This window comes from Ovis aries, chromosome 13, assembly GCF_016772045.2.
Source record: "Ovis aries strain OAR_USU_Benz2616 breed Rambouillet chromosome 13, ARS-UI_Ramb_v3.0, whole genome shotgun sequence".
Classification (NCBI taxonomy): Eukaryota; Metazoa; Chordata; class Mammalia; order Artiodactyla; family Bovidae; genus Ovis; species Ovis aries.
This window is the reverse complement of record NC_056066.1, coordinates 9,999,195-10,026,127: the sequence shown is the minus strand read 5'-3', so window position 1 is coordinate 10,026,127 and position 26,933 is coordinate 9,999,195. Positions and strand designations below refer to the sequence as shown.

The window sequence follows — 26,933 nt, the reverse complement described above, 5'->3', positions numbered from 1 at the left end:
ATTGAAATGCTTATTACAAAAAATAACACATTCAGAAATGAAGAAAGTAATCACAAGTATTCACAATCCTTCCACCAGGAAATAATGACTGGTTTATATTTATAATATTTACTTATATTTTATACTCTATATATTTAATTGTACACTGGGTACTGTAATCATGCATTATAAAGAGTATTTTTAAAAAACAACATTGAGCTCACACTTGATATACAGCTCCATGTTTGGCTTTTCCTTTTACCGTTTTCCTGGAAGTTTGTGCCCAGGCCACTGAAGACTTGTCTTCCTTCCATGTTTATATCACCACGTAACTCTTGCTTCATCACTGATGACTTTTGGGACTGTTTCTTCATTTTGCCCCCATAAATTATTGGTTGTGTTCAGTCACTTCAGTAACATTCAACTCTTCGCAACCCCATGAACTGTAGCCCCCCAGGCTCCTCTGTCCTTGGGCTTCTCCAGGCAAGAATACAGGAGTGGGTTGCCATGTCCTCCTCCAGGGGATCTTCCTGACCCAGGGATCAAAGCTGAGTCTCCTGCATTACAGACAGATTTTTAACTACTGAGCCACTGAGGAAGCTCAAATTTTTTATTGCAGTGCAGTTAATGAGCTTGTGTAAATCTTTCCTGCTTTACTATTCTATTTTTTTTCTTTCTTTTTTGGCCTTGCCATGTGGCATGCAGGATCTTAGTTCTCTGACCGGGGATCCAGCTTGCACCCCAACACTGAAAGTGTGGAGTCCTAACCACTGGGCCAGCAGGGAAGTCCCCTGCTTTACTATTTTATCAGCTAAATCCACACACCCTGGAATTCTCCATTTGACAGTGCCTTCTGCTTACATTACAGTAGCAAGCAGAGGGACGGAGAGAGATGTCAGAGAGAAATAAGGAATGGGAAGCTTGAGACCTAGAAGAGGCGATGGCAGGGGCAGGCTGGGGTGGACAGGAAAAAACCCTGAGATCACAGGTGTTGCCAAGACCTCCCTCAGTCCGTGAGTTTCAAGCCCTGCCTGGTTGAGCACGTGAGCATCGTGTCCCTTAGCACTCTGTGAAAGGAGCACAGGTGTGCCAAGCAGACTGGAGCTCTTCACCTCAGGGGTGTCTTGCCAGGGCAGAGGAGCTGTGGTGCATTTCAGGTCTTTTTCAAATGTTCAGACCCCCTCCTCTGCCCTGTCTTTCTCTGTACCCACAGATATGCACAGCTTTTCTTTTCATAAATGAACCTTTCCCTTGGTTACCCCATGTGGATCCCACCGAACTGTTTGATCAGACTGATCTACCATGTACATTTCCAGCCTAGAGATTGCTCCCGGAAATCATGGGGCATCTGTGTTCTAAGGCTGCATGATATTAAACGGTGTTGTCAGGTGTTAGTTCATGATTTGGGAGTCTGTCCAAGATATGGATGAAGAGGAAAGGGTTTCTCGTGTGTGTGTGTTCACCTGTGGCGTTGAAGGCCATTTACCGAGACGTTGTGATCATGGTGAAGGGCCTTGCTGTATTTTCCTCCCCTGTATTTTCTGCGTTTGCTGCAGTTAATCATTTTCACCTTGAGTTTGGAAGCACTGCAGGGTGTCATTTCTTAGGGCACAGAGAGCTCTGCCCTGGCTGATGTCTGCTCCTCGCCCAAGCGTTCTGTCACTCTCTGTAACGAGTGTCAGGCTCTGAGAGCTGAATACCTACTCTGTGCCTTGTGGAAGGCCCTCAGGTTACCGAGTCGGCTCAGGTGGTCTCTGTCCTCCAGGTGGACAAGCTCCGTCCGTCCTCTAGATCTGCACGGCCCCGGGGGGTCTGGGCCCCGGCCCCCTTTGGGCCGCAGCTGCTCTCGCTCTGTCTCTGCTCCCTGGTTCCGTCAGCTTTCACCACGCTAGTCTTGTTGTGTGCTCCGGTCTTTGGCCTGGCTTCCCCCACGTGTGGCACCAGCTGCATCCTCGTGGCCATGCTCTTCCCTTAGCTCTCCCCCACCCTTTCCTGACTTCAGTCTTTTTCACGCGTTTACTACACGAAAGTCTCACTGTTAGTTAGCTACCCACCTCCCCCCGCCCCGGAGGCTTCCCTGGTGGCTCAGGTGGTAAAGAATCTGCCTGCAATGCAGGAGGCCTGGGTTCGATCCCCGGGTCAGGAAGATTCCCCTGGAAGAGGGCATGGCAACCCACTCCAGTTTTCTTGCCTGGCGAGTTCCATGGACAGAGAAGCCTGGAGGGCTGTAGCCCATGAGCCACTAACACTTTCACTCACCCTCCTCCTTCCCCCCAAGAATGGAAGGCTTAAGATGGCGGGGACTTGGTTCCTTCTGCAGAGTCTCAGGGCCTGGGACACAGATAGCGTGCTGATCAAGCGAGCTAATGATGCGTGAACCACTGGCCCCTCTGCTTCGTGCTCAGAGCCTTGCTTGTTTCTTTTGTCTCCCTCCTGCTGTTTTTCTTCCACCTCATTTCCCCGCTCCCCACATCGTGGCCCTCGTCCTTCTGTCCATTTGTGAAGGCCCCACTCAGATAGACGGTGCAGCCTCCTCCGATCGCTGCAGCTGTAACCGTCCTCCCTCCACGCCAACTCCTGTTAAAAATGAGACTTTCTCTTTGGGCTCCTCACGTTCCGTGTGATCGATATGCACACATATTTCATTTCCCTACAGTTCACTCTGAAGACCTGAAGGCAATTCATCTGTTCTGTACGTCTAAGACGCTACCTTGCACATAGTAGGGGCTTGTTAAAGGCTTGTTGGGTGTGTGACCAGCATGGCTGAACGAAGGCGCGGACGTGCCTTGTGGCGCACTGTTCTGGCGTGTCTGACGGGGAGAGGTCCCTCTTGGAGCTGTGGGCCACGTTTAACTCTGGGAGGCTATGTCTGGGGTGCAGGCTGCTGTGTTTCGGTTGAGTAGGGGAGATAGAATTGTAGAGTTGAGGCAGGGATGGAGGAGGAGTAGGAAGCGGTGGACTTTTCTTGGCTTCTGTGAAGAGGAGGTCGCCTTGGGCGTCTCCCTGAGCCTGGGTCTCCTGGTCCGTACAGTGTCTGGAGGACAGGAGCTGGATGCAGGGGTGTGTGCCAGGTTGATGGCTTGGTCTCTTGAGTCCCATTTTGTTCTAATTACCTGTGGTCTTAGGTTTGATCAGGTAGGCCTCCTGGGTTTAACATGTGGTTCTGGCTGTCTTTATTAGAGCAGGTTATGACACTGTTATGAGAAATAAGCTGCGAAGAAACTCAACTTAAAATGCTGATGGTATCAAATTTTACTGTTTTTTTAAAGCAATCTTCATTTCTTTGAGCACTTACCATTTGCAATACAGAAGGCTTAAGACTCGCTTCTGGGAAATCTTTACTAGTACTTTGTAGACCAAGGATTTGGAAGTTCATTAGAAAACCACTCCCAGAGTCCTGGGGATACTTTTACTATAATCTTCGACGTCTGCCTTAAAGGGGTTTAATTTCACACCTTCCTAGATCAAATTGCATTGTGCAGTTGATGTAAGCTCTTGGAATTACAGCTGTATGAATAGAACTCTGTGCTATAGGATAGCATAATTTGAAGGGGGAAAGGGGGTCTCTAGCAGTGATTGATGTGGCAGTTTCAGTTGTCTCGACAAGCTCGTAGGAAGGACAGCAGGGCCTCTCTAGGCAGAGTGTAGTCTGGAAGAAGGGCCAGGTTCTTCTTTCAAGAGTTTCCCTTTGCCTCCCTTGGGGTGGCATCTGGTTTCTGCTCAGCCTTCAAAGAACATCTTGAATGACAGGGTTCTCAAGGTCAGGGAAATAGTTGGATGGGACCTGCGCAATCTCACACCCAAATACAAACCCTAGTCTTCAGATCCCCTAATCTCCGTGGGATTTGCTTTCTCTATGGTGATTTTCTTGCTGGGAAAATCCCATGGACAGTAGAACTGGTAGGCTATAGTCCATGGGGTCGCAGAGTCGAACATGACTGAGCGGCTTCACTTTCTCTTTTGTGGTGATTTGAGACTGGCTGGAAGGGAGTTCCCGAGGGTGGAAGGGTAGTGAGAAGATTGGCCGTTCTGGGCTGAACCACTGTAGGACCCATTGTGGTTGTGGTCAAAATCTAGTCCCTTGTAAGGATGTGGGAGAAGGGAACCTTCTGCACTGGTTCTTTCCAGCACCTTTCCATTTATCCCTTACCTCTGGACTGGGTCCAAACATCCCGGCAACAGAGCAGACAGAGATTCTTTCAAAAATGACACATGCTTGATCAGAACCAGCTGCATAATTTGCAGTGCTCAGTGCATAATGAAATGTATTATTAAGAATTTCAGGATGATGATAGCAGAGCATCACATGAGTGCAGGGCCCTGGGCACCTTCACGGACTGACCACCCGTGAGGTCATGCCTGGATTTGATGATAACCTGCAAGTCACATAGGGAAAAGCCCAGCCTCCCCACTGACCAAGAACTTTTCCCTTGCCTGTTCTTGTACCTCCTGTCCGAGGCGCTGCCTCCCCTTCGGCTCGTCTCCCTCGTGGGGTGAGCGCTCCCTTCTGGTCTGAGCTCAGCATCCATGTCCCCCCCACTTCCCCCTGCAACTGCCACTCAAGTGTTGACTGGGCCCCAGTGGCCACTTTTCTCCTTTCAGAAAGTGAAATGAAAGGTATCAAACTCATGGCCACTGATTTTAAAGCATTAAAAATTTTCTTTTTTTCCTTTTTCTCTCTTGATAATCACAGTCTCACTTTCAGTGTAATGGTATGAATGGAGAAATTCCCACCCCCTTGTGTTTTCATTGTCGGTGATAACAGGGATATAATTCGCAAGATGTGCAGTGATGTCTCCAAATGCTAGATGTCTTTTAATGCACAAAAGAGGTCATGTCTCATCAGATGGATTGTATGCTGGCCCTAACACTGTGTGTGTACTTCCAACTGTCATTTAAAAACACTAAAAACAGCTGCAAAAATTATATCCTTTTGTGATTTTCCTTTTAATTATAACATTTAGGAAATTAGCATTTGGGGCCAAGATAATTCCAGTAAAGCAAGTTAGTGAATTATACTTATTTAAAATGAAGCCATATTAAAGTACAATTACAGTAGATACTCTTTCCTTGATATTAACACACATTTATATTTTACAGTCTGTTGAGGTTTTGCTCTTTGAAATAATTATCATTGATTATGGGAAAAGGTGCATTTTTAAAGTGTGATGAGTAAATATGTAATATTTGATAGAAGCCAAACAGTACCAGCAACAGCTGATATCACCTCATATTTAAAATACAGTTCCTGACTTTGTAATTATGACTCTCTCCACAGACTATTTAGAAGTTTAAGACTGAGCATCTTTATCTATTTAACTCTTAATTTCGAGGAAATGGAAATCGTTATTTATCGAGGGGTCTTCTCTCTCTCTGTCTTTGACCGCTCATCTTCAGCCTGGAGGGCCCCTCCTTCGCCGCCAGTTGCTGCCGTGTCTGTGGTGGCCTCCACTGGGCTCCTTCTTGTCTCTGGGGATCATATACGGGAAGCAGATTTGTGCCCCTCCTGTGTACAGGCGCTCTGCAGATGGTTCACGGGTACTGTCTCATTCCACACCTGTGTCCTGGGTAACCCCGTCCATCTCTGCTCCCTTCCCGCCTGGATGCTGGTGAATCTCAGGTCTGTGTCTCTGTCCTTGAGAAGGCTCCAAGTATCAGATCTCTGTATTCCCCCTGCTTGCTGGACAGCTCAGTTTGGTTGACCCTGGAACCACTAGATTCAATACATGTAAAACTGAGCTTCCTTTCTTGAAGGCAGAATAGAGACAAACGGTGGCCTCTGGAGTCGGTTGATTCACTTCTCGCGTGTGAAGCGGGGGAAAGATGGCACCTAGCTCACGGGGCCGTGGTGAGAGACGGGGTGTGGCCTGACTCTTCTGTGGACGCTGAGCAGCCCCCACCTGCACCGCTGTGAGCACAGCCACGGCCGCCCCACTGCTTCTCCCCTTCCCCGCTGGGCTTCTCCTTGTCTCAGGTCACGGACGAGAGGCAGACTTGCGCACCTACTATGCACAGGCACGCTGCAGATATTTCATATGAACTGTCTTGTTTGATGGGATGGGTGTTTGTCTCCTTTGAGGGGACGCCTGTTATTTTCTTCTAAGTCTGTGAAAATTAAACATCCAAGGTTAAATAACTCATGCTTATCCTCAGGACCACCAGCCTTTGTATTCAGACCAACTGACCTTTGAGTGCAACCTCTTGGCTGTAATGTTCTGCCTCCCCACCCACTGTGTGACCCTGCCAGGAACCGTCTTTGATTCTTTCTTTCCCATCACAGCTCCCGGCATAATGCAGCCCACTGCCAGGTTCTGTCACCTTGACGACTGCGTATCAGAAGATATCAGCCCTTCTTTATCCCAGTTATGTTGGGTCCTGCCTCTGTTATCTCTTGTATCCATGATGCACTGGCCTCCTGATCTGTTTCTTGTCTTCTCCTCTCACCTGTCGTCTGTGGGCTCTCCAACAACCCTGTTCCAAGATACTTCTCTGCCACCATCTTTAGGGTCAAATTCAGAGTCCTCAATATAACTTCTTAGGCCCTGCACCCTGTAGTTTCTGTACTCCCATTGAACTTTGGATCTTGCCTCCCTCCATGTGCCCCCCACGCCACCCCAGCCCCACCCAGGAAGCCAAGGCATGGCTTTATGAAGCTTTTCCTGAGTTTCTTCATCATCTCGAGGAAGACTGTCATAGCCTAGGTGGAAGTTCCCATGAGAGTCTTGCCTTGATTCTCATCCTGCTAAATTCTGAGATCTACACCTGCTCTGTTTGTTATATGTAACCCTGTCCTTCCTCACTCTGGCGCGTGACTCACTGGGAGCACTTCCTGTTTTTACCCCATTGTCCCTTACAGACTGGAAGCCCCGTGAGGGCAGGGGCCACAGCTCCCTTCTGAGACACTGTATCCCCTGTGCCTTGCACAGCACCTGGCACTGGGCTCAGTGAAACACGTAGGTGCTGAGTGTCAGCCTGAAGAAGAAGGTGCCAAATCTCACGTTACAACCCTTGGAGACCCGCAGTTACCAACAGTTGCAGAGGTCGGCACAGATTTTAGTACCAAGTTGGTTCAGGGCCTCCCTCTGCTACTTGGGTGCTCCAGGCCTCAGTTTCCTGGTTTATCAAGTGAGGAGGCCTGCAGAGGTTCGAGGGCACAGCACGCTCAGCACCTGCGAGTTGTGAACTGTCCTGCGAGAGGGGTTTGTTGTTGTGTGTTGTTGTTTTTTCCGCACCGCAGTGTTATGCCTGCAGTCCAAGTCCCCACAGCTGAGAAAACAAGACATCCACGGCAATGCAAACGCAAAAAGGGAATTTATTGCTAGCTCGAGCCAGGGCCCTGACCACATCCAACACAGTGGAATAGAGCCGGAGCCCCGAGCCCTGGATTACAGTAGTATTGATAGGTTTAGGACAAAGACAGGGAGTTAGCAAGGTTGGATTGGTTATAAGGGTTTCTTTGCATCTACTAATTGGCTAGATTTTCGTGCGCATGGGCTTTCTTAGGAGATTTCTATCCCCGTCCCGATTGGCACAGACCCAGGCTACGGGGAGCATGCTGACAGGCTGAGTCCTCCCGTCAGGGGTAATTAATTTTGATCCCGCCTGGGCAGTGTCTCGGCTGTTTCCGGGATGCTTCCTCCAGCCTATTTTAGTCATGGCCTCTATCAGGCCTCAACATTCCCCCCTTGTCCTTTGATCATGGAGAGGAATCCTCCTCTCCATTCACTGCCTGGTATTGTTGTCTTAATACCATTACCTGAACTGTACTGACACGTTCTCTTACAAAGGTTATTAATCTGTTTAAAATACATGGGCTGAAGTTAAAAATGAGTAGGAGTACAGTGAGCGGTCCGAGCAAGGTAGAAATTGGTGGTGTTAGCCAAGGAGATTGATGGAACCAGGACTCGAACCATCCCTGCTGGCCTTCTCGCTCTCTCTTGGGCAGTGCTAATCCTTCTCTCACTTTTGCCATAGACTCTCTCACCACCCCAGTGTGGTCTGCATAGAAGCAACATTCTTCTAAGGCCGCACATAATCCGCCTCCTTGCAGGAAGATCAAATCTAGGCCTCTCCTGTTCTGCAAAACCACTTCTGATAGTGAAGTAAGGGACTTCTCAAGGTGGCTGATTGAGCTTTCTAATCTTTCGATACCAAGATCAATGGCTGCTCTTAGGCTAGAATAGTGTTGATTCTGCATTATTAAAGAGGACATCCCAGTTCTGGCCCTGGCTGCCCCTAACCCCAGTAGGACTGTGAGGGTTAAGGCTGAGACTGGCTCTCTCTTAGACCGGTGTGAAGCCTCTAGTTTCAGGAGGATTTCATTATTGGAGTGATAGAACAGTCGGGGGACTAATAGTACCAATACACAGAAATCTTTGGAATTATTTAACACCCGCCCGTGAACACAAGGGGCTAAGCCTGTGGAGCAGGCCCACCAATTGTCCTGGGGAGGCACCAGGTACCTGCTTGTCACTGTAGAATTTATAGACGTGCAGAGGTGTTGGTAGGTTTGGGGGACATTTCCTATGCAAAGGCCCCACCCAGTTACTTGTTGGAGGGTTAATCTGGTGTTTCCTCTCTGCTGCCATCAGCAAGCTGCGTGGTTTTGGGTTGGACTGTAACTTCCTGGGACAGCTATACCTTCATAATAAGGGGGTTTGATGTCATAACATAACCAGCAACTGCTAGTCAGATCCGGGCGTGTGGAATTTAGAACCCGATAGGAGTTGATTATCATATTAAATAATGGGTCTTGCTCGTCTTTAATGCTAGGTCCCGCATGGCTAACTGGAGGGGAGTTGCTTGTATTAGTAACGTAGGGCCCGGAAGGCGTTTGGGTGGGTGCTCAGGCGGGGGGGTGTGCAGGCCGAATGGGAGCATGGGTAGCCTCTTGTGGCACTAAGACTGAATTGGGCCCTGTGCCCCCGGTTGGACCGATCTGTATGGGTCCTACTTTTAACCTGACGGTGAACAGCAACCCACTGTTATATCCTGACTGATACAACCGAAGGCCCCAGGATTGTCTGGCTTCCCAACCAGGGAACCTCTTCCCTTCAGTTGAGAATTTGAGTCTTACCAGGTTGCAAAGAAAATTCATACAAGGCCCAGTTATGAGGGACCCCCTTCTATGTCCCCCTAGTTAGCCCAGTGGGCCCCAGAACGCAACCCAAGGTAATCAAGTCCCCACGAATGGGAGCTCCCAATGGACTGTCCCCATTGATTCGCATCCCTAATTGGTGCAATAAAACTCATTAGCCCCCCCGCAGTTATTGACGGTCGCCTGGTCCCGTCTTCCTCCGGGGCACACATAGAAGGGTGTTTTCCGCAAGTTTGCCTGTTGGATGAAGTGGCTGTACCCAGGCCCTGAGTTAGTGGGGGGTCGAGTATTACACCTAATAATGCCAGCCCCACATTCAGGCTTGCCGGGCGTCTTTACCTCCCAGTTGCCGATGTCCCATGATCCTGCGGCCAAAAGATAGAGGTCGAACTCCAGGTCTGGCCACCAGGTGTTTTGGGGATGAATGGCCGAGGTGGAGTTAATTACTTCTCCCATAGTTGCGCTCAGAATCATCCAAGTCAGGTTCAGTGGTTGATGAGGGTTAGCGCTGACGGTCCTGGGGTCCAGGAAGGTGGCTATTATCAGAAGAGTCAGGTTGATCTGTCCGAGACCTACTGCTGGGCGAGTTTCAATTTTAAGGGATTGGAGGGATGCAGTATCGGCTTCCATTCTCTTTGGGCCCTCTCTTGTTCTTTGGGGGTGTCCCGCCATGCGTGGCTGCAGTGTATCCAGGGTCCAATTCCGTCCACCTTGAGGGCAGTAGGGGTGGTAAGGAGAACAACATAGGGCCCTTCCATCTTGGTTCCAAATTCTTTGACTGATGTCTCTTGACCCAAACCCAATCCCCCAGTCCTATATCATGGGACGGGATCGTCCCTTCATTCTGGCTCTCATAAATTTTCCATATCAGTGACCAGATATGTTTATACAACTTACTCAAAGCTAGCATCTCCTGTTGGAAGGCACGTAACGAAAGGTGGTTTACTCTTTCCTTCAGACACTGGACAAATGAGGGGTGGACTTCCATATACAATTTCAAAGGGAGTCAGACCTAGTTTATAAGGGGGTATTGTGCGCCCGAAAAAGCGTGAAGGGAAGGAGGGTCACCCAGTCCCCGCCAGTCTCAATTGCCAGTTTTGTTAAAGTTTCTTTTAGGGTCCGATTCACTCTTTCTACCTGTCCTGAGCTCTGGGGACTGTACTCGCTATGTAACTTCCATTTGGTCCCCAGGGCTGAGGCTAGTCCCTGCACAATTTTACTCACAAATGCAGGTCCATTGTCAGAGCCGATAGATACCGGCAGCCCAAACCTAGGTATAATCTCTTCTAGGAGTTTCTTATCCACCACTACTGCTGTCTCCTTTTTAGTGGGGTAAGCTTCTACCCACCTGGAAAACGTATCAACCAAAACTAGCAGGTAATGATACCCATACTTGCCTGGTCTTACCTCAGTGAAATCTATCTCCCAATGATGTCCTGGCCATTCCCCCCGATATCTTACACCTGTGCACTGTCCTTTTCCCGGTCTCATCATCTGACAGGCCTTGCAGGTGCGGACTCTATCCTGGATGGTTTTCTTCTGTTGGGGAAACCACAGCTGTGCCGTTTGTAGGAGTGTCAAAGTCTTTTTTTCTCCCAAATGGGTGGTTTGATGTAAATGGATACAGAGATGCCTGCCCAGGTCAGCAGGAAGCAACAGGTTGTCATCTTGGTCCCAATACCATCCGTTTTTGCCAGCAGGACGGGTGGTATTATCTTGCACCCAGCTCAAATCAGATGGGGAGTATATGGGGCTTGAGGGGAGTGTTCCCATCCCCGGCGGTGGCAATCCCACAGTCAGTACATGGGCTTCGTGGTCTCCAGCAGCTGCCTCACAGGCTGCTGCATCGGCAGCACGGTTGCCTCGGGCCCTGACACCCTCTCCTTTCTGGTGTCCCAGGACATGCACTATGGACACTGCCCGGAGCAAGTGGACCGCTGCCAAGGGTCTGCGAATCTCAGGCACGTTTCTAATCTCTTTTCCCTCCGCCGTCAAGAGCCCCTGCTCTTTATATATGGAGCCTTGAACGTGCACAGTGCCGAATGCATATCGGCTGTCAGTGTAAATAGTGACTCTTTTTCCTTTTGCCCTCTCTAGTGCTTGTATCACAGCTATCAGTTCTGCTTTTTGGGCGGATGTTCCAGGGGGCAAGGCCTCAGCCCAGATGATCCTTCCAGTGTCGTCTGCTATGGCTGCCCCCGCTTTTCTCTGTCCATCCTTTATATAACTGCTCCCGTCCGTGAACCATACCAGCTCACTGTCCTTTAATGGTATGTCGCTGAGGTCTCTTCGTATGGCGGTTACCTCAGCTAACACTTCAACACAGTCATGGAGGGGCCCGTCCTCCTCCGGGATGGGCAGCAGAGTGGCAGGGTTCAGAAAACAAGGTGTTTGAAAGGATATTCGGGGAGCATCCAGCAGCAGGGCCTGGTAGTGGGTTAAGCGAGCATTAGAAATCCACTTACCCGGTGGCTGTTTGAGGATCCCCTCTATGGCATGAGGAGTATAGACCAGGAGGCTCTGTCCATAAGTCAGCTTGTCAGCATCATGGACAAGGAGAGCAGTAGCCGCAATGATACGGAGACAGGGTGGCCATCCTGCAGCTACTGGGTCCAGTCGTTTAGAGAGATAAGCCACAGGCCGTCTCCACGGTCCCCATTGCTGCGTCAGGACTCCCTTTCCTACTCCCTGCTTTTCATCCACAAACAGTTGAAATGGCTTAGCTGGGTCCAGAAGAGCAAGGGCTGGGGCTTCCAGTAACGCCTGTCGAAGTTCCTGAAATGCCCGCCTCATTGGCTCAGTCCAAGTCCAGTCTCTATTTTCTCTGCTTCCTTCATATAGAGGTCGGGCCTTTTTAGCAAACCCCATAATCCATAGCCTGCAGTACCCAACCGTCCTTAAAAACTCCCTCACCTGCCGGGGAGTCATTGGCTCGGGGATCCGTAGAATAGTCTCTTTCATAGCCTGAGTCAACCATCTCTGCCCCTGTTTTATTTTATATCCCAAATAAATGACTTCCTGTCTAGCAATTTGGGCCTTCTTCACACTTGCCCGGTACCCCAGTGTCCCCAGTCTGGAGCAGATCGCCTGTGGCCTTTAGGCATACCTCCTTAGTCATAGCGGCCAGCATGAGGTCATCTACATACTGTAACAGAACAACATCGGGGTGGCTGGTTCAGTACTCACAGAGATCTTCGCCCAGAGCCTCACTGAACAACGTTGGTGAGTTTTTGAATCCCTGTGGAAGGCGAGTCCAGGTCAGCTGCCCCACAGTTTGGCTGTCCTCATCAGTCCATTCAAATGCGAAGATCTCCTGACTCTGGGGAGCCAGAGGCAAACTGAAAAAGGCATCTTTCAAGTCCAAGATTGTACACCAAACATAGTCTGGTGACAAGCTGCTCAGGAGGGTATATGGGTTAGGGACAGTGGGATGAATGTCACTCACCCGTTTGTTGACTTCACGAAGATCTTGGACTGGTCTAAAGTCTGTTCCCCTGGGCTTTTTCACAGGTAATAGGGGAGTATTCCATGGGGACCGGCACTTTTTGAGAATTCCTGCCTTTAGGAGTCGCTGGATGTGTGGCATGATTCCTTGCCGGGCCTCCTGGCTCATGGGATACTGTTTCACCCTCACAGGAGTAGCGTTTGCTTTTAATTCAGCAACAACGGGAGGTCTTTGTTTAGCCAGTCCTACTCCAGCTGTCTCTACCCAGGCCAGAGGGTATTTCTGAACCCACTGTTGCATAGCAGGATCCACAGCTGCAGGGGGCTTTGGTGAATATAGTCTGTATTCATCTCTCAGTGCCAGGGATAAAACGTGAATTGGTTGTCCAAGCCCGTCTATGACTGATATCCCCCCAGAGTCAAAGTGAATAGGTCTCTTCCTAATAAAGGGGCCGGACATTCTGGGATCACCAGAAATGAGTGGGACACCCCTTGGGCTCCCAAGTCCACTTTTCGTTTAGTAGTCCCGTAATATCTCTTTGTCCTGGTGGCTCCCTGGACCAAGCTAGTCTTTTTGGACATCGGCCCAAATTTTTGATTGAGAACTGAGTATTGGGCTCCCGTATCCACCATGAAGCCGACCGGTTTCCCCTCCACATTAATAGTTACCCAGGACTCGGGGAGGGGGGCCGGGCCCTGACCCCCCTAATCACTATCTTCCCCTGCATATAAGACGTGGGTCCCTGGGGAAGATTCCTCCTTTCTTACAGTCTTTCTCTTCAGATCTCTTTTGGGGCACTCATTTTTCCAGTGTCCCTGCTCTTTGCAGTAAGCGCATTGGTCTCTCTTTAGGGCTGGTCTAGCTGGTTTTTCCTTTCCTCCCGACTGGGTGTCTTTAGTTCTCGGGGCTTCGGGCCCCTTTCTCGTCCCCGCAAAAAGGATCTGAGCCAGCTCTTTCTGATTTCTCCGGTTTTCTTCAGCCCTATATTCCCTTTCCTCCCGTCTAATCTGTTCCTCATATTCTCTTTCTTCCCGTCTAATCCGTTCCTCCCTCTCCTCAGGGGTCTCTCTGTTATTAAACACTTTCTCAGCTGCCCTCACCAGATCCTGTATTGGCAGTTCCCCCAGCCCTTCTATCTTCTGTAACTTCCTCCTGATATCTGGAGCTGCCTGGTTCACGAAAGCTAACAGAACTGCTGCGCGTGACTCATCAGCCTGGGGGTCCATGGACGTATACTGCCTAAAGGCTTCCATTAACCTCCCTAAGAAGGCTGCCGGGCTCTCCTTTGGCTCTTGTCTTATCAGATTTACTTTCGATAAATTCGTGGGTTTCCTGGCGGCTGCCTGGAGGCCGGCCATGAGAGTCTGACAGTACACTCGGAGATGCTCCCTACCTTCAGCGCGTTCAAAGTCCCAGTTCGGCCGCATGGAAGGGAACCCTTCCTCCACTAGGTGGGGCTGCATGGTCAGTCTCCCATCCGCTCCAGGAACATGTTTCCGTGCTTCTGACAGAATTCGCACCCGTTCCTCCGTGGTGAAAAGCACCTGTAACAGCTGCTGACAGTCATCCCAAGTAGGATTGTGAGTAAACCTGATAGTGTCTAAAAGATCAATAAGGCCTTGGGGTTTTTCAGAAAAAGAGGGGGTTTGAGCTTTCCAGTTACATAAGTCGCTAGTAGAGAAAGGCCGGTATTGGTAGTTCTGTTCCCCTTCAGGATTTGCTGGCCTGACCTGGACAGGAAGCGCTGGAACGTGGACGAAGGGGCCTCTCGGCTCCTGTAGTCAGACTTGTCTCCGCCCCCTCGGGTCCTCCCGCGAGTTCCCTGGGCTGGCCCCCCCTCCTGCTGCAGAGCTGAGGGTTCTGAGTTCCCCCTTTGTTCTCCGGACGACACCTGAGGTACCTGCGGGAGCAAGGGTGGCGGAATATATGGGGGAGGCGAGATTTCAGTGTCTAAATCAATCAGACTAGGATATAGAGAAGATTCCTGGAGTATCGGTTTCTTCCAGCTCTCCCGTGCCTCATGGTCTTCTTCCTGGGGTTGGGGGGGGCCTCCACTACCAGGACCTGTGGAACACAAGCACTGGGGGGGTTGTGAATAAAGGGTTTCAGTCAAACTGGAGGGTCTTCTACTAAATTTTCCCAGACCAGGATGTAAGGAGCTTGGTCTGGATGGCTCCAAGGGTCAGGAGCCATTATTCTTTCTTTAACAGCGCAGATGACCAGCAGGCCGAAAGTTCCCTCCGGCGGCCAGCCGACCTGAAATGTCGGCCATTCAGATGAGCATAGGGTTCTTAGCTTGCTCGTCTTTACTAGCATTGATAGATTCTGAGCCTTGGACTTAAAATCGGAAAAATGGTCAGTCATTACGGATAGTGGTGTAGAATAACTCTGACCCATGACGGCAGCACCCACAATAAACACACAAAAAGCAAGCACGGGGCCAGCACACAGAGACAAGCGACAGACAGTAGACGAACAAATATCGGCCGAAAACACTGAGCTAGGTTTATCCCGGGTTGCTGTTGTCCTGTTCCCCAAAGTTACCTTACCGAAGGGCGTCCACTGCCCACCAGACTCAGGATCGGGAGAAACGTTTTCCCCCGTTCCTTTACAGAATGGCTCACAGAACCAGCTGCCTTCCAGCTCGAGTGCTGGGCCTCAGACTTATGTTGGCCGGGCAACTCTTTCGCCCCCTAACCTGATGCCGGCGTCCAGATATACTTCCTCCTAGTGAGGCTTCCCTTATGCCTGGAAGGTGTTGTTCTTCTCAGTCAGGGGATCCCAGACGAGCCCCCAAATGTTATGCCCGCAGTCCAAGTCCCCACAGCTGAGAAAACAAGACATCCACGGCAATGCAAACGCAAAAAGGGAATTTATTGCTAGCTCGAGCCAGGGCCCTGACCACATCCAACACAGTGGAATAGAGCCAGAGCCCCGAGCCCTGGATTACAGTAGTATTGATAGGTTTAGGACAAAGACAGGGAGTTGGCAAGGTTGGATTGATTACCAGGGTTTCCTTGCATCTACTAATTGGCTAGATTTTCGCACGCACAGGCTTTCTTAGGAGATTTCTATCCCTGTCCCGATTGGCACAGACCAGGCTATGGGGAGCATGCTGACAGGCTGAGTCCTCCCGTCAGGGGTAATTAACTTTGATCCTGCCTGGGCAGTGTCTCGGCTGTTTCCGGGATGCTTCCTCCAGCCTATTTTAGTCATGGCCTCTATCAGGCCTCAACACGCAGGGCACATGGAATCTTCGTTCTTCAACCAGGGCTCAAGCCCATGCCCCCTGCACTGTAAGGAAAGGCTCTTAACCTCTGAAACTCCAGGGAAGTTCCTACGTCCTGTGACAGGTTTTCATTCGAACCTCTCAGAGCAGCATTTGGCTTTTGACCGTCCTTTTGTGACATTGTCAGAGGAGAGCCTGTTGTCTGCTGATGATCGCATTGAGCCAGTGTTCACAGAAAATAAAAATTGAGAATAAAGACAATTCAAGGAAAATCCTCAGGTTTTGAAAGTGTTTTAGCCAGTGATTTTTTTTTGTTTTTTTTTTTGACTCTGCCTCTAAGAAGGCTAAGCTGTACTGAAGTCTCATACTAGGAATCATTCCCAAGGATCTGTTCACCATTATATAAAAAGAATGATCATATGTGAGCTTTAATGAAGCCCTGCCTCTACTTAGTGTAATGGCATGTAGATAAGGCTTGGAAATTGGCAGACACTCTTCATATAGATTTATGATTGACTTCTCATGGATGGCAGTACCTATAATCTACAGATCATTTTCATTTGACAGAAAAGTAAATATAGACCTAAATGATAAGTTTCAATGAAGGATTTAATATTTTTATTATGCATCATTAACTGGAAGCATTGCTCATAAAATAAATGAATTACCATGTTTTGGAAGCAGGCTGTTGTGGGTTCAAGTCCTGGTTCCTCCATGTCTTACCCTTCTGATCTTGGACAAGTTCTTTCCCATCTCTGAGCTCTGGGCTCCTGATATGTTAATGGGTTTATGCTGTGTGCTGTCTTCAGGATTTGCTGGAAGGCAGAGTAAGCAAATGTGTAAACCGCTCAGCACAGCACTCAGTTCTGCCCCCCCCTCCCGCCCCCACCGCTGCCCCTGAGACATCTTACTCTCAGTTGTAACCCAAATTCAGCTGGTGACAGATCTGTTTGAAATTTCATTAGCTCGTTGTAAAGGTAACTGTTGCCAACCTGGATTTGCATGTTATCCAAGAACAGCAGTTGACAATGAATTTTTCTATAGTGTCGCTTTTTGGCTGTATCTGCCATACCCCACAACAAGAAAAGGTGTAAGTTTAAAAATTGCAGTTCATGCTGTTTGAAAAGTATAATGCAACCTGGAAGTAATTCAAGCTAGTTATTTGAGAAGAAGTCAACTTTTGTCATCCGTATTTTAATGAGCTTTAAATTGCCCAGTGACCTTGCTCCCTTTATTTTCCTACCACTGTGGTCAACCTATTCATCATCTCTGTAGCCCCCAGGAGCTGCTGTATCAAATAATTACTGACTGTAGGTTTCTCAAGATCCTCCTGTATACAGTAGAACCATCTATAAAGTAGTAAAAGTATAAATTTGACTTTCGTGGGCAGTTATTATTGGCGCTTAGGTATTATTAGCACTATAATTATCCTGGGAAGTGTGCAAAACCTAACAGCCAACTCTTTGGAGTATTTGCTTGAAGAAGTGGTTGGGAAATATGATATGTATGAAAAGCCGTTTCAATTTGTGCATGACACTTGGCTATTAAGTATCTTGCTGCTTTTCTTGTGATGTTTCCCCAGTTAATTCTCTTCTTAATTGATGTCTGTGCTCTCTTTCTCTACCTCCCTGACAGTTTTTTCCCTATAAAAGGACCCATTTGTCTAAGGTAGAGATTCTTCATTTTTTTGTACTAATCTGTGACTAAACTGCATGGAGTCAGCATGCTTTTCTCATTTAGAAGTCGTCTTTAACGCTGCTTCTTCCATACAGTGGAAGTATTTCCACTATATGGACTTTCATATAGTGTTTTCTGTTTCCTTTCCTTCAAGTAAAGTATGTTCCTTCTTGACCTGAATTCAAGCACCCCAAAGTATGTCTAATTTCTAATCATAGTTATAGAGCAGAGAATACGTTTTAAACTTGCTAATCCACAATGATTAAAAATCATGCTTGACAAACTGATGCGCTTTGGAGAGAAAGAAAGAGTAAAAAAGCACTTTCAGAAAAGTAACTTGTTTTTCATTTGATTTTCTTAGACTTGAATTTGAGCGGCAGCAGCGTGAAGAGCTTGAGAAATTAGAAAGTAAAAGGTAAGCCACGTGGTATGGAGTCTTATTAACACCACTTAGGTGTGGGTGCCTGTATTGGTGTCTTAGACTGACTTCACCTGTGTCTGTGTCGTTCCCCTCTGGCTCAGTGTCCATCCATTTACACATCTGATGACTGTAACTCATTTTTCTTTAGCTGTTTAATTTTACTTCGTTTGAATTTTTAATTGTTTTTAATTACTAATTTTTTTTTTGGCCATGCCACACAGCACATGGGATCTTACTTCCCAGACCAGGGAATATCTGTGTCCCCTGCATTGGGATGTGCAGAGTCTTATCCACTGGACCACCAGGACAGTCTCAATGGTTGAATTTTTAAAAATAGTTCATCTTCAAATACTTGTGAGAGGAAATAAGTCAGTAGGCAAATTTACTACAGTCGTTAAATGTAATACATCAAATAATAGATGTAGTCAAATTTAACTAAGAAGTATATCTTCCTTAATAATATCCCCTGAGTTTTAAAAAAGCCAAAAGAATGGCAATTCCCCTTCTTATGCCTTCTCACTGTTTAAACATCTTTCCTTAATGGTGATTGGCCATTTCTATAACCTTCTTTACTCTACCTCTGCATGTTCTCAGCTCCCTTTTCTTTTGAGGTGTGTGTGTGTGTGCACGCACCTGTGTGCAGACATGTGTGTGTGGTTATTTAATTGTTTTGGAGACGGTTTTTTAATATGTTCTGAATATAATTCTTTGAAAAAGCTGTACTTTTTTTTCTGTTCTATATAACAAGCCAAGAAATGAACCGACAGATACTAGCATAGAAAGTAAGGCCACAGAAAATCTGTACCCTGGATATTTATTTCCTAGAACGTGGAGTCTGGAGATTACAGATGCATTGGTTTAGCTCCCAGCATCATGTAAGATAGGGCTTGGGTGGGTCAGGAGAGAGACCTTGCACCCACACTCTTGCTCTAGAGGCCATCCCTCCCAACCTTGAAACACTGAGTTAGCACCCAGCGGGCACCCTTTGCTCTCTCAGACGCATGACATGTAGCCCCTGGATCATGCATTTAAGTATTTTAATGGAGATTGCCATTATTTTTAATGTTAATGCATTAATAAACTAATATTTTGGGTCATTTGGTGATTGCCATTTGTCCTAAACTAGTGATTAAATGCTCAACAGCGTGTAGTTATTTGACCTGGAACAATGAAATGTTGATTATGTTGACTTTGATATTTGACCCTGATGAGTTGAGGACAGCATAAGCATTTTTATTTAATGTCATTTTGTCACCGAATTTCCACTGAGTTTTAGCCACTGGGCTGAATAGAATTATTCACATTTAAATTTAAATTGGGCACGGCTCTTTCTCTTCGAGCTCAGGGGTCTTTTAAAATTATATCATGCGTAACACATTATGCTTATAGGCAATACAAAGAAATGATATCAGAGGCTACTTGAGAAGATTAGGCAAATGATATGTTGGACAGTTACAGAGTAAAAAAATTAAACAGCAGGCCACTGGATATTAAAAGGAAAATGTTGTTCTCTGTCTTTTTTAAAACTTTAGTGAAGGGTGTGCAGTGTACTTCCATTTCCAGGATGTATCATCAGTTCAGGGAGAAGTCAGAGCAGCATGTGGAGCTAGTGATCAAATAATGATCCATCACTGCTTTACGTTTCAGAAAACTCATAGAAGAGATGGAGGAGAAGCAGAAATCCGACAAGGCGGCGCTGGAGCGGATGCAGCAGGAGGTGGAGACGCAGCGCCAGGAGACGGAGATGGCGCAGCAGCAGATCCGAAAGCAGGAGGAGAGCCTCAAACGGCGCAGCTCGCACCTGGAGAGCACGCTCAGGGACCTGCTGGCCGAGAAGGAGCGCTTCGAGGAGGCGAGACAGCGGGAGCAGCAGGAGACGGAGCTGCAGAAGCAGCAGCGGGAGGAGGAACGCTTCCTGCGTGTCCAGGAGGAGCTCCAGCGGCTGCAGGAACTCAACAGCCACGAAAAGGCTGAGAAGGTGCAGATATTTCAGGAGCTGGAGCGACTCAAGAGGGAAAAGGAGGAGCAGTACGCCAAGCTAGAGCAGGAGAAGCAGCGGCTGGAGGAGCAGGAGCGGGAGCAGGTCTTGCGTGTGGCGCAGCTGGAGGCGCAGCTCCGTGCGAAGCAGCAGCTGCTGCGGCCGCCGCAGCATGGGGAGGTGCAGCGCGCAGCCGAGGAGCGCCGGCACCTGGAGGGCATCCGCGCCGCCCTCCTGCGTGCCAGGGAGGCCGGGGCCGAGGGGGGCGGCGACAGCCCGGAGCTCGAGCAGGCGCAGCAGCGGTTCTTAGAGTTCAAGCGAAGGCAGCTGGCCACGCTGGCCAACATGGAGAAGGACCTGGCGCAGCAGAAGGACCTCCTGAAACGGGAGGTGGAGGAGGACTGGGAATTCCTCCGCGAGCGCGTACCGTCTGGCAGCCAGGAAGAATTGAGGGGGTCGGAAAAGGAGGAGGAGGGTGGCGCCGACATCCTCTGGGCGGCCGGAGCGGTGGAGCGGACGCAGCCGGCAGAGGGCAGGCTGCAGTGTAAGAAGCGTCAGCTCCAGGACCTCCTGCAGCAGCATTTGCCCAGGCTGTCGGAGGAGAAGCAGAGAGTCCGTGAGATCCTCGATCGAGGTCCTCTCGACCTGGACAACACTTTGTACCTAGTGGAGAAAGAGATGGAAGAAAAGGAAGAGCAGCTCGCGCAGTACCAGGCCAGCGCCAGCCAGCTGCAGAAGCTGCAGGCCACCTTCGAGTTCACGGCCAACGTGGCCCGGCAAGAGGAGAAGGTGAGGCGGAAGGAGAAGGAGATCCTGGAGTCCAGAGAGCAGCAGCAGCGAGAGGCGCTGGAGCACGCGGTGGCCCGGCTGGAGAGGAGGCACTCCGCGCTGCAGAGGCGCTGCGCCCGGGCCGCTGGCAGCGAGCAGGCTGGGAAGGAAGCCCTGGAGAAGGACCGGGAGAGGTGAGCGCGGCCCAGGGAGCACCGGCCATGCCTTCCGGGCCCCCGGGCTTTAGGTTGATGGCTTGGTTTCTCCCCTTGAGTGCTGTATCTCTGACTGATACATCAGTTAATGGCTAAGCCTTATTTTCTTTTTCCTTAGAATTCTTGTTTTAAATCACCATCCTAAAGTTGAAAAAAAAACACACAAAAACCAAGTCCTGGTCTGTTAGCTCAGTGACCTCTGATCGTGTGTGTAATATTTTAATAAATACGGAATACTGAAAAGACTTCCAGCCCGATTTCCCCGCCCTCCCCCGTTCTTTTTTCTTGATCTCCACCGCTCACCACCCCCTCCTGCCCACACCTCAACATCTCCGTGAGGATGACTCCGGTGAAGGGTCGCTCCTGAGTTCACAGGTTGTGTAGACACTGATTTCCACTCCTGGCAGCGAACTGAAAAGACCCCCCCCCCCCCACCCCCCCGTTCCCGGGGGGTGGGGGGGGGGTTCTTAGAGTTTGATGGGTGATTTCAGGATTCTGAATTTAAAAATAAAGCTCTCCAGATGTTCTGAACACAGGTCTCTTCAGGCTCATTTGGTGATGATTTACTGATACTACTTTGGAGGTTGTGAGCTAGGAGCCAGCGCTATTTTCATGGTTAAAGAAGAGTGTTTCTTTTTCACCACCTCTTAACTGTCACCATGCTTCCTGGAGGTAGGGCCTCAAAACAAATAAATACGCACACTGGAGGGTGCTTTTCTGCTAACCCTGTAGGTGTGATGCCAAGACTCTCAGCGAGACTGGCAGCCACCTGGTTTGCAAACGTCTCTGGATTTGGTGTTCTGCAAGGGGGCTTCGTCCCCTGCCCAGCCCCTTCCTGCCCTGCTTGCCATGGATAGGCTCTTCCATCTTGGAGCCGCAGTGTTTGTCCTTACCCTTATGAGGAGGACGTGGACCTTTTCTTTAGTAATTCCAGACCCTTTGGTCTATTGGGATCTTTTTTTTTTTTTTTTTTTTTGGTCTATTGGGATCTTAACTGAAGCCCCGGTACAGGGGGCTGGAAGGCTCCCTGCTGCCCTGAAGTCCTCCCCCTGCCTCGCACACCTTTCTAGGGGCTGCAGCAGAAGCCACCTGCTGGCTTCTCGGAGCCCAGCTTGACATGGGCAGAGGCTTGAGATCCATGCTGGTGACAAGGCAAGACCTACCGTGAGGTGTTGCTGGAGCCATCATCAGGGTCAGGACAGCCTGCTTTCCAACCATCTGCTTAAGCGATTCTCTTTACCAAGCTCCCTGGTGATTCCCTCAGGCACAACAGTGACAGATGAAACAATCAAAAACCACGATGCTGTGGCTTCAGAGAAGTAGGTCTGAGGCTTAAGACAGTGATCGCAAGTATGTTATGTCAGTGAAATTGCTGGACAAAGCTGCAGCCCCAGGAAAGGCAAAGCAGAGGAGGCGTGCTCTCAGTTTGTGCCCTGAGCTTCACAGCGAGAAGGCAGCAGGGCTTGAAGCCTGCCGTCCCTGGCTTCTGCCAGCCGGCCTTGCTCCCTGGCCCTTTACTGTCAATACTAGATTCTAGCAGATACACTTTAGTGATGTCCCAGTGTCAGCATTTCCCTGGAAGCTGGGCGGAGGAGGCTTTCAGCTTCGTGTGTTTTGGTGGAGTAGATTTTGCAAAGCCCTGATTGAGGCCGGCAGATTCTCAGCGCTTTGCTGTGGCTGTGACAGTCCTGTAGCTTTCTGGGGGTCTTGGTTTTGTGTCTTATTATTTCTCTGGGCTCTCCCAACCGAGCCAGGGTCTGCCGTGCACCCTGACCTGACCACTTGTGAATTTCCAAAGTGCAAAATACCAGATTCACATGGAGCCAGATTGGACCAACACTGCACTGCGTTTGTCTTTCTCTGCCAGCTTGCTTTATGAGCTAGGTCATTTTCTTCTTCTTTCCTCCTTGATGGTTACATAACCATAGGGGACAAGCGTCAGGCACTTGGAAAGTGGCAGGGTTGCATCTCGACACCAGCTGAGATCCAAGTCTCATAACAGTAAGCGGGCTAGTGTTCCTTGGGACACACTGACTGGCAAGCTTGGCTCTTTGGCCTGATGGCTCTGAATTCAGTCACGCCCGGGCCAGTGGGAGACCAGCCTCATACATACTTGACCTTACATTAGCTGTATCGTCTGCCTTTGGAAATAAATGTTTGGTTCCAGAGCTTACGGTTTATATTAATTTCTGTAGATGCTGAGCCTGTTTTCCTAGGTCTCTCTCACCTATTTCCCTTTTCCACGCCCTCTGCCTTAGCCAGCACAGATTCCTGGTTTTTGTGGCTTAGTCCCTTTGTTCATGCACCTGGAATACCATTCACTGTCATCTCCAAATGCCAAATTCCCACTGGCCTGTGTGGACTCAGTTTAGAACTGCCTTGACTTTGAAGGTTCTCCTAGATTGGTGGTTTTAAAAGATTCTTTAAAACAAAAATCTCTTTTGTCAAATAGACATCCTTGTTGGGATATGATGTATAGTCCACAACCAACAGTTATGTTGAAGCCAGGATCGGGGCTCAGGATTCTGCATTTGTACTTCTGAGGATTTACCGGACACAGTGGGAATACCTTTGCCCTTGACGTAGAACTCTCTCTAACGCCTGGATATCTGTGGCGTTTGTCCTGAAACTCTCTGTGGCTTGTTACCACCTTATACATTGTCTTATAGGTCTGCAGTACCTTTTCTACCAGAAGGTAAAGCTCCTTGGGCAGTTTTTGTCTGGGTCTCCTGTGGTTTCTAGGGAAGAGGCTCAGGAGATACTGTTTAACGAGTGAATTCACATAACTTCCATCTTTGTAGGTTAGAGCATGAAATCCAGCAGTTGAAGCTGAAGATCTGTGAGGTTGATGGTGTTCAAAAAGGGCATCGTGGGACCTTAGAGGGAAAGCCTGCTGCTTCCAGCTTCCCATCCAGTGCAGAAAAATCTCACCTGGTCCCTCTGATGGATGCGAGGTATCAGACAGCACACTGATGTCAGGCCTATTTCTGACGTGATTTGATGACTCCGGGAACCCTATACTGGCCGGTTTGCATATGAAGGGCTCTATACAAGATGATGAACAGTACTTGTCCCCAAGACATATTTTTCTTGATCAGCTGCTGCCTGGCCCCTGGTGGGGTGAGATGTCCTTCATAGGGCTCAAGACAGGATACTCGGCCAGTCAGATCAAGAATGCTGGTGCAAGTAGTTTGTGTAAGAAGGTAGAATTGTTCAAAGGTTCAGGGAGGGACTTCCCTGGTGGGCCAGTGGTTAAGAGTCTGCCTTGCAGTACAGGGGACGTTCGTTCACTCCCTGGTCGGGGAACTAAGATCTCACGTGCCATGGAGCAGCTGGGCCTGCATGCCACAGCAGGGGAATCTGTGTGCCACAGTGAAAGATCCCGAGCGATGCCAGGAAGATCCCACAGGCCGCAACGAAGACCCGGTGCAACCAAATAAATAAATGTTTAAAGAAAATAAAAAGTTTCGGAGAACCAGAAAGGAGTACTGCCAGGCCAGGTCTAGAGGAACAAACCAGAGTTAATTGGATTGTACCAAGATGGATCTTGTGTTGATTGATAGTTTACAGAAGTCATTGGTTACAAATAGACGCCGCAGAGACGCACCATATATTCAGAATGACCGTGAATGCGTACCTGATGTTACTATAGAAAAGTGACTTTCGACTTGGTTGGCATCATGAATTGATCTGTGGCTTGGAGCCTTCAGCTAAATCGACCTATTCATTCTTTGCCTATAAGAAAATAGACTGTTTTCCTCACTCCATCTAAGCCATGAGGACATTTCAAACTAGGCTGTCCAGAGCCCTGGGTACTAGCAGATAGCTATTCAGGTATCAAAATGTGCTCAGAACGGCACTCTGAGGTCCTTTAAACCTAAGTTGTCGTCCTCTGTGGCGCTTAAAATTTAAGTAAAGGTTCAGAGAGAGGTTTTGTTTATAGGAGGCCTTGACTCATATTCAGTTACATATGATTTTCTTTACTGAAATACTGAAATGTAAATACTGTATTCTATTACCGTTGTACCATTCTTTTGGGCTGTTTTACCTATAATATCAATCTCTTTACCCAGCATATCAGAAAGTCATTTAGCCATGGTCAGTAGTACAGAAATGTTTCTAGAATTATGTGTAGACTTAGATGAAACCAGATTTTCAATTTTTTAGTGTGCTAAGATGTAAACATTTAAAACAATCTGTGTAATTCAATGTTTGTAGACCCAGGGCCGGGAGCCTAGAACTGAGAAATCCTTGCCTTTGGGCGGCCTGAGTCACTGGAAAGATTTTGATGGGCCCCAAATCCTCTGTTCTCCCTGGTTCTTCTGGGTGGATGGCTGCAGTTTATATAGTTTCCCTGATGTATTGTATGGCGTGCCAGATGTTTGGTTGGCAGCTGCCTGAAAAGTCAGCTGTTTCTGGCTTCCACTGTTGCGGCCCTTGGCCGGGCCTTTTGGAAGGTAGAGACCTGTAAAACACACGGTCTCAGGGCCAGGTGCAGCGAAGAGACAGAAGGAACCAGGTGAGACAGCGTGCCGTCCAGTGGGGAGATCTGTGGAGGCTGCACCTGCCTCTTTGTCTTTCCTTTTACTCCTCTGAGATGACTTTGCGTTTTGTGAATTCAGTATGTGTGTGAGGAAACCGAGGCTTGGTGAGTGAAGTGCTGGGTCTCAGAGTCCGTCCTGAGACCGTGGAGGGTCTCTGACTCTCCTTTGGCCCGCAGCAGGAGTTCTGCCTGGGACATCAGAGGGAATTTGCATGGGATAACTGAGTCTCCCTTCTGTTCCCAGGATTCGGTAATTTGTCCAGGCCTCTCTTATTGGAGGAAAACCCTAGATAGTGAACACGTGATGTCACATTTCTTAGAAAGAAGGCAAAAGTTGGAGGCTCTGAGTTAACTATGTTTAGCATTTAGAAAAAGAAGGTTTCTGGTTGCCAAGGGTGTGGTAAGCAGGATCTCAGGATGCGCTGTGTGGTTAGACGGGATCATGGACTCCCATCTTCTTGGCTTTCAGGATCAATGCGTACATTGAAGAGGAAGTCCAGAGACGCCTTCAGGGTCTGCACCGCGTGGTTGGTGATGGCCGCAGTGAACCTGCGGACACGGTGAAGGTGAGCGAAGGAGCTGGCGGTCCGGGCAGTTGTTTTCAAGATGACTTTCCATTAAGGAGCTGGGGGTGGTGATCTTTTATTTACAGTTTTTCAGTGGGAAAATTGAGATATAAAGTGTTGTCAAATAATTAAATATTACTTGGGTGGAGCTTGTTTACAGATAGTCTTATTTCAGGAGTAACTTTATTTGAACACTTTGGACTTATAGGGGAAATTCATAAGTGAATATGAAGTTTCCTAAAATGTTTCATTTACCTCAGTTTACAAAAATTCTACACATAACACCTTTCTGTTCTCTCCAAAAATATAATCAGTTTCCTAAGTATTTAATCCAAGTGCTAAATTATCCCAAGTAGAAATACAGTTTTGCCTTTGAGAAGTTACATACATGTGACTTGTTGATTTTTATCAAAATGAAGTCATTTCCTTCCTATCCTATAAATTAAGAAGTATCCTAAGGAAATCTTGCCTTTAATGTTATGCTGTGATTTTTAAGGTTAGGAATAAATGGTTCAGTTCCATTTATAGGCAGATGGATCCATACAGTCACGTTTACCTTGGAAATATAAACTCTTCAAGAAAGGTCATTGTTGAATGACAAGTATGTTTCTTTAGAATTTTGTTCTCATAAATATTCTAATCAAATCAGCTTTTTTTCCCTCTATGTGAACATGATGTAATTTAATATAGAGGGCTTTTATTTTCATTTCAGGATAATGAGAAACTCCACAATGGTACCATTCAACGTAAGCTAAAATATGAGGTAGGTAATGACTTTTCAGATTGATAGGGTCGCCTTAAATTACGGCATGCTTGTGTGATTAAATTTTCTTAATCTTTAGTTGCATAATTAGAATTTCGAAGTCCCAGTGAGATTAATGGCTAATAGGCAAGGCAAGCTATCATATGACTTAAAAATTAAACGGAATCCTGCCGGTTGCAAACTGCTCTGACTTTATTTGAGTGTGTGTAGCTGTGGTAGAGACCCTCTGCCCAGTTTTTCATTTGTAACAGT

At 48.3% G+C, this 26,933-nt stretch overlaps 1 protein-coding gene across 6 annotated transcripts in view; it reads left to right on the top strand.

Annotated features, from left to right (window-relative positions):
* KIF16B (kinesin family member 16B) overlaps positions 1-26,933 on the top strand; it is a 300,304-nt gene that overhangs the window by 180,322 nt on the left and 93,049 nt on the right. For 4 of the 6 annotated variants that reach the window (XM_027976490.3, XM_042230295.2, XM_042230296.2 and 1 more), the window contains 6 exons: positions 17,386-17,418; positions 17,789-17,842; positions 19,496-20,788; positions 23,611-23,763; positions 25,822-25,918; positions 26,631-26,681. In XM_027976490.3, coding sequence (XP_027832291.2) covers positions 17,386-17,418; positions 17,789-17,842; positions 19,496-20,788; positions 23,611-23,763; positions 25,822-25,918; positions 26,631-26,681 — 1,681 coding nt within the window. The remainder of the gene's footprint in view (positions 1-17,385; positions 17,419-17,788; positions 17,843-19,495; positions 20,789-23,610; positions 23,764-25,821; positions 25,919-26,630; positions 26,682-26,933) is intronic. The other 2 variants (XM_012188149.5, XM_027976491.3) reach the window with 1 other exon arrangement.